The 8,386-nt window shown below is 34.3% G+C and overlaps 1 protein-coding gene across 1 annotated transcript; it reads left to right on the forward strand.

Annotated features, from left to right (window-relative positions):
• Positions 1 to 223: 223 nt before the first annotated feature.
• LOC140440234 (uncharacterized) lies at positions 224 to 727 on the forward strand. Its single transcript, XM_072530634.1, has one exon. It carries the CDS (start codon positions 224 to 226, stop codon positions 725 to 727), a length of 504 nt encoding a protein of 167 aa, XP_072386735.1.
• The last annotated feature ends 7,659 nt before the right edge of the window (positions 728 to 8,386 follow it).

The raw sequence follows: 8,386 nt of genomic DNA on the forward strand, positions 1-8,386 counted from the left end.
AATGCCAATGTTTTTATTACTCCATATTGTATTGTTTAGACAGCCAGCTATTTTTGTTGCTCTTGCACGACTAGTTACAAGCCGATACTATAATTTTTTTAAGAAGTAACTTAACCTGAAAAAAGTATGCAATTGTGATCTGTTCTTGAATGTTATTCTCTTTATATATTATTTTTACAGTTTTGTGTAGATTATATTATGTATTGATTGCAACTATATAGACATGGCGAATACTAAAACGAACAGAAACAGTGCCCAGGTGGGTGGAGTATGTTATGCCAAATACCATACCCAGAAAAGGGTCTGCCTCGTGGAATCTAAGGGAGGCAAGAACTCACTTAGTACACACAGAATGCACATCGCAACATTTATCATGAGAACGATGAGGACAGAAGATAATCTAGAAGAGTTGCAAGAAGAACTTAAGGCCATAAAATTGGACATAGTAGACTTATGCGAGACAAGGCTTAAAGGCGAAGAAACGACTCTACTAAAATCAGGATACACTTTGTACCAATACAATTCAGGAAATAACCAATGTATAGGAGGCGTAGGCTTTTTGGTACATAAGAGAATTGAAAACTTGGTAACTAAATTCCAAGCGATTTCTAATAGAGTTATATATCTGGTAATAAAACTAAATCGTACATACACCATTCAAATAATCCACTTTTATGCATTAACTCCTTCTGCAGATAATGAAGAGGTAAAACAACTTACTTTATGAAGATATTACTAGAGCCAGAAACTTAGTGAAAACATATTACGTAATAATTACGGGAGATTTCAACGCTAAAATAGGAAAGAACCAAGATAACAACGACAACGAATATATTGGAATTTTTGGACTGGAAAGTAGGGGAGATATGCTCGCAAATTTCCTCAGCAAACAAAAACTATTCTGCTTAAACACATTCTACAAGAAAAAGATGCAGAGAAAATGGACGTGGCACAGCCCAGACGGCAAAGTAAAAAATGAAATTGACCAACTAATTCTCTAACTTCAAAAATATTGCTTAAATAGTTAGATAGTTAGATAAGTTACTGTATTAAATTCTGTCAACACTGGTAGTGATCATCGATTAGTTAGTGAACTAAAAAAGAGACTAAGACCTCTACCAGTATTTAACACCAAAGATATAAATGAAATAACACAAAAATTACCGAATGACATAACATCAACTGCAAAAAAGATCTGTGGTAAAAATAAAAATCCGAGAAAAACGAAATTAAAATAAACAACACTGGATTTAATGAAAGAAAGAAGAATAACATCGAGAATATCACCAGATCATAAGGCTAACAACAATAAAGTTAAGAGCATAAGGTCAGACTTAGGAGTCTATCAAACAAAAAAATATTGCAAACCATCGAAAATAATAGAAACATGATAGTATTGAAATCAAATTTAAAGGGGAATACTTCTTCTTCTTCTAACGACGCTACAACCATTTGTGAGTCTTGGCCTGATTAACAATGTTCTTCCATTCTGCCCTCTCGGATACTTTCCTTCGCCACTGCCTGATGTTTATGGTTTTAAGATCCCTCTCTACGTCGTCTATCCATCTTTTACGGGGCCTTCCTCTTGTTCTGTTTTCTTGGGGCTTCCATCTCTGGACTTCTTTTACAGCTACATTATCTGGCATTCTTTTTAGGTGACCAAGCCAGTTTAGTCTTTGTGGCTTTACAAATCTTACTTCACAAATTAAAGGGGAATACGGTGACGGAAAAAACTCAAATTATCAAGAAAATACAAACGTTCTATGACAATCTGTATACATCTTCTATACAGAACCCCGGAACAGACCATAGAACAATTCTAGACGTCGACTTGGAAACTCTACAAAAATAACTTCTTCGAAGATTAAACATGCCTTACAGCGAATGAAAAATAAAAAAGTTCCTGGTGAGGATCGTATAACGTCTGAAATGTTAAAAATGGGCGGCAACATCGTTGTAGAGGTTGTGGAAGTTTTGTTGAATAAGTGTCTAACAGGAAAAAGAATAGCCAGTCTGTGGGAAAACACCAAAATAATACTTTTACACAAGAAAGGAGACACTACTAATATTGAAAACTATAGACCTATAAGTTTGTTGTCACACTTATACAAATATAATAACCAACCGCATAACACAAAAACTTGATTTATATCAACCGGTCGAACAGGCGCGATTTAGAAAAGGGTTTGGTATTAACGATCACTTACAAACCATCAGAACACTGGTAGAAACAACCACAGAATACAATGTACCTCGATATATGGCATTTATTGACTTTCACAATGCTTTCGATAGTATTGAAACTTTGTCTTTTTTGTCAGCCCTGAAAAAAATCGGCAAAGAAAACCAAATAGCAGAAATAAAAAGACGCATACAATTGTCTTGGGTAGCTTTAGGCAAGTTAAGCTTTATCTTAAAGATAAAGATAAAACGTAGAGTTTATGACAAATTTATCTTCTTTGTAACTACATATGGACTGAAGACCATTTCAAAGAAAACCCTAGAGCAGCTCAGTACAACCCAAAGAGCAATGGAGAGGGCCATGCTAGGGATTAGTTTGAGAGACAAGATTTGAAATATCGACATTCGTGAAAGAACAAAGATTACTGATGTCGCAGAACGTATGGCAAGGCTCAAGTGGCAATGAGTCGGACATGTTGTCCGAGATAATCCCGAAAAATGGACACAGAGATTAACAAACTGGAGACCAAGAGAGAACAGGCGAGGAGTAGGCAGACGACAGAAGGGGTGGACAGATGATATCAAACAAGTCACGGGCAATCAGTGGATGAGAATTGCCAAGAGTAGAAATCAATGGAAGCAAATGGAAGAGGCCTATGTCCAGCAGTGAACGAATACAGGCTGAAGAAGATGAAGATGTGTATTAAAATATCAACATACTTTGTCGCTAATTTGTAAATTGTGTTTATCTATAAACGTTCCACTCTCGAACGAGAGACCTATATCAATGAACAATAGACAATACATGTCGTTTCGCTAAAAATGCATATTGCGTGAGCAGTTATGATGTCTAGACGTTGCGAAAATTATAAAAAAAATACAGACACTCCTTGTAAAAAGTTGCCTGTTAGTTATAAAGAATTATACATTGATAGATTCATTCCGTTACCGCCGTTCAGACAATACACACAAGATTGAAACGAACTCCCGCATTTTTACATATAAAGATAAAAGATAACTTTCCTGCGTTTTTGATTAATATAAATTGTAATATAGTATAAGAGTGATTCGTTTTTTTTTAATTACACACAAGTCATATTATAGATTTCTTAGTTTGCATTTAACATCTGGTGCTTATTAATTTAGTAGCAATTTTCTCAAATACACTCCAGAAGACCCCAGTAAATACGATACCTCAGAAGATATTCTGACATATAAGAATAGTAAAGCTGGTATGGGAAGAAGTCCCAAATGGAAGAAGACCACGTGTATGACCTCGACTCCGGTGAGGAGATAACATAGCAGGTGACTTTAAAAATTTGGGCGTAGAGAATGGGGCTGGAGGTTGCTCAAGGCAAAGAGAAATAAAGACAGATTGTCAAGTCGGCTAAAACCCACGAAGGGTTATAACGCCACGGAGGTAAGTTCTCCCAATCGAAGAATAAATATTTTAACCCATCTTATGTGTCACCTTAGAACATAGTTTCCGCACAATGTGGAATTTGTCTACCATAAAATAGATGTATGATGTCTTTTAGTTGGACACGGTCGAATGTCTGTACTAGATTAATAAAACATATAGCCAGACTTGTTATATTTTATTAATTTTTCTGTTATTTTTCTTAGTACAAAAACGACATGTGGAAGATCTGTTTAATCCGAATCTTTGTTGTTCGTCCTCTATTGATTTAAGACCATTAGACATTGGTCATTATAACATTTTTATCGTAAGTTTTAGTGGAGTAATAAGTTAGTTTATTCCTCTATAATTCAAAAAAAGCTGCTTATCTTCCTTTTTAGACAAGAGTATGGTGTTGCTAGTTTGTCATTCATTTTAGATTCTACGTTGGTAAAGGATTTTCTAAATTAATTCCGTCAGTTATTCTATTAGATTCAGTGCTCCATATTTTACATATTTATTTGGAATTCCGTCATTGCCAGATCGACAGAGCCTAGGTTAAAATGATTGCTGATTTGTGAGTTCCTGGAAGAAGTGGAGAAGAAAACCAAAGAAGACTTAGTGGGAGATGTATATACAGGATATATCGGTGAAGTTGGATATATGGATAATGTTGTAGAAACATGTTACAAATACGGCCTAAAACTAAATTACAAGAAGACAAAAATAATGATCATTAGTAAGAACACCAACATAAACGCCCAATTACAATAAACGATAAAAAATATTAAGAATACCTAGGAAAAACTCGTATTGAAAAAGCCAGAAGCTCTTTTAACGGTCTTATGGAGATTCTCTGCATATATATATATATATATATATATATATATATATATATATATATATATATATATATATATATATATATATATATATATATATATATATATATATGTATATATATATATATATATATATATATATATATATATATATATATATATTTATATCGGTTTCAAAACGTCTTGCGTCGTTGTCCGATGCCTAATTTCCACGAATTTCTATCATTCCATTGTTCTTCGGTCAAGTCTCGGGAGCTCATTGCCTTTATTATTCCCTCCTTCCATGTTCTTTTTGGTCTTCCTCGTTTCTTACGATTTGGTGGTATCCATTTCATGGCGATTTTTGGTAGTTTTGTTTCTGGCATTCTTTGAACATGGCCATACCATATAAGTTGTTTCCTTTCTATGTCTGTTGCCAGTGATCCATCTACCCCCATCCGATTCCTTATTTCATCGTTTCTAATTCGGTCTGCCCTAGATATTCGAAGTGATCGTCTAAATACATCCATTTCTGTTGCTTCGAGTTTTCTTTTATTGCTTTCTGTTAGTCTTCATGTCTCTGTACCATAGGTTAAGCTGGTTTTTATGAGAGATTCATATATATTGTGTTTTCGTCTTTTACCAATTTCTGAGCTCCAAAGAACTCGTTAAGGCATCCAATTGTTCTAGGGGTCTGGGTTATTTGTTTTCTAATTTCCCTATTGTCTGTGCCTGTGGTGTCGAAATTAATTCCTAGGTAGGTATATTCAGTGCAGAATGCAATTTCGGTTGTGTCCATCTGAATGTTGGATAGTTCTGCGCCTATTGAGAGATATTTTGTTTTTTGTGTATTGAGTTCTAAACCCCACTTTTTGTATTCTTTCTGTAGTTTTCTGGCCATATATGTCAGGTCTTCTTTATCGTTGGCTATAAGGACTTGATCGTCTGCAAACTGTAGGGTATATAGGCAAGTTTCTCCCAGGTCAATGCCCATTCCTCTGCACTTTCTCTTCCACTGATACAGTGCTTTCGCCACGTAGATTTTAAACAATGTGGGGGATATGCACACCCCTGCCGGAGTTCCTTGTTTACAGGAAATTTTATTTGAAAGTCTATTTCCAATTTTTATTCCCGACGTTGATCCTTCATAAAGCTGTTTAAGGGCGTTAATTACTGTGTGGTTAATGTTTGTTTCCTGCAAAACTTTCCATAGCTTTTTAGCGGGTACAGTATCATATGCCTTCTGAAGGTCTATAAACATAAGGTGGGTTTCTTGGTTGGTACTTGATCTTTTTTCTATTATTTGTTTCAAAACAAACACATTATCGGTGCAGCTCCTTCCCGCTCTAAAGCCAGATTGTTCCTCTTCTTCTTGTTCCTTATATTCTTGTTCGATAATGTCTCGAAGTATCCTTCCATATAGGCGACTTAAGGTACTGGTTACTGATATACCTCGATAGTTTGAGCAGTCCAGTTTACTTCCAGTTGCAGATTCTCTGCAACTTATCTTTAAGTATCAATATACGCTTAGAAATTCTTAGATGTTACGTCTTTAGTGTACTCCCCTTCTTCTTCTTCTTCTACGGCACTACAGCTCAAATTAAGACTTGGTCCCCTTAATTTTTTGCCTCCATCCTTGCTTGTCTGTCTGTGTGACTCCTAAAAGGACTTGTGCGTCGCTGTTTACTGTGTCTTCTCAGCGCTTTTTTGGCTTTCCAGTCGGTCTCTTTTCTTGCATTCTAGCATTCAGTGCTCTTTTTGGTAGGCTATCCTCTCCCATTCTTATCACATGTCCGGACCATTGCGTGTCCTCCTCTACAGAGTAGAAAACTGGAGTCATACAGAAGATGCCATAAAACAGTTAGAGGCATTTAAAATGTGCTGCTACCGAAGTATGTTAAGGGTATCATATATACACCACACAACTAACATAAATAGTCTTCAGAGGCTAAGAAAATACAAAGAAATTATTAACATCATTAAGAGCAGGAAATTGGCTTACTTCTACAGTTGATTCTACAAGGCAAGATTGAGCACAAAATAGGTCCTGGACGCAGACGTATATCCTGGCTGACCAATCTTAAAAATTGGACTGGTCCAACGTCAGCTGATCTATTTCGAGCTGCTATAAATAGAATAAGATGGGTCAATGTGGTCGCCAACATCACTAGAAGATAAGCATCTTTAGAAGAAGAATTCCAGTTATTACAATTATTATATTGCTGACACTCGGTCGCTAGAGCCTCGGTTTTTATCTAACAGCGAGTACCAAGTAAACATAAGGTTAGGTTTAAGAACAAAAATTTCTGTGAGGTGTATGAGGTATCCATTAACTCCCCGTAGTTAGTACTGTTTATTTATTAAACAAAAAACTTACTAATTATGACCGCAATAAACCAAAAGTATATGTACAAGGTAAATCCTGTGAGAAAACATACGAACAACTTTATATTAACTATTTAATATACTTTTACCTGTGTTAATGATCTTTATAATTGAGAGACGTTAATTTAACTACAAAATCATATGTACCTAAAAGCACATCTCTATTTTTTTGTTACAGTCTTCATTACCGAAGCGAAATCCATTCCATATTATACTTTTATTACTCCACAGCAGGTACTTGTAATTATAATTTTTCCGTTGAAAAATTCGTTTTCTTTTTAATAAAATATCATTAAAGTCACGTTAGGAATAGAATTTAGCATGAAAAATAAGTTATTACTTGTCCAAAGAATGGGGCAAAAATGGAGTTGAAAGAAAGTTTAAAGTAACTTCGAAGTCATATAATAAAGCTATCGGAAAAGATTTATCGCGAAACTTTTGAAATAATCATAAAAATGATTCTTAGTTTTGTTATGTTTTTCTTTTTAACAGAAGGACAATTTAAAAAAAGATCACGATAAACTGAACTGTTCTCTGCACTCATTGATTTATCTAAATCGATTTAAAAGTTAGTAGTATGTTAATACAACTAATAACAAAAATGTCGTTTATCGGTGCTAACATAAAAAATATTGTAACAGTGTGAATTGAATCCAGTGATTTGACACACGATAAGTTCGTCTTTCAGATAATTTAAGATATTTCGAAACGTGGACTTCATTAATTTGCTTTTATATGCATATTCAGATATATATATATATATATATATATATATATATATATATATATATATATATGAAGGGGAAGAAAATATAATTGTAATGAGAGATCTAAACGGTAGAGTCGGAAATAATAACAATGGAATTGAGGAATGCATGGGAAAAGAAGGAAAAGAAATACTAAACAAAAAGGAAAAGGAAGAAAAGAGGAGAAAGGTAGTAAATGAAAAAGTAAAAAGCTACAAATTAAAAGAAGAAAGATTAAGAAGATATTCCAAGAAAAATTGGACAATATTTTGAAAGGTAGGGCAAAAACTGCAAGTATAGAAGAAAAGTGGGAAAATCTCAAGACCAACTTAATCATACCAGCTGAGGAAACTTGCGGGAAAACAAAAATAGCAAATAATAGCATGAGGAGAACTGAATGGTGGACGGACGAAATACGAAGGAAAGTAAAGAACAAAAAAGAAAAATGGAATAGATATCTAAGTACAAAGCGCCCTAAAGATTATGAGGCATATAAAGAAAAAAGAAAAGAGGTTAGAATAGCTGTGAAAGCAGAAAAAGAAAGGTTATGGGAAAAGTTTGGACTAAAAATGACAAATAATTATAGAGAAAATCAAAAACTCTTCTATGGCGCATTAAAACAGCTCAGACAAAAGAAAGAACACATGATGCCGAATATAAAAGACAAGAATGGAAAGGTAATAATAGATGAAAACCAAATAATGGAAAGATGGAGAGAACATTTCAAATAGCTAACTCACACAGACGTAGACAACATAGTGGAGATACAAGAAATAAATGAAGAACAAAAAGTAGAACCAATAACAACAGAGGAACTAGAAAAAGCAATTGAAAGAGGAGTTAAATTAGGCAAA

The sequence above is a fragment of the Diabrotica undecimpunctata genome, chromosome 1, assembly GCF_040954645.1.
Source record: "Diabrotica undecimpunctata isolate CICGRU chromosome 1, icDiaUnde3, whole genome shotgun sequence".
NCBI classification, from domain to species: Eukaryota; Metazoa; Arthropoda; class Insecta; order Coleoptera; family Chrysomelidae; genus Diabrotica; species Diabrotica undecimpunctata.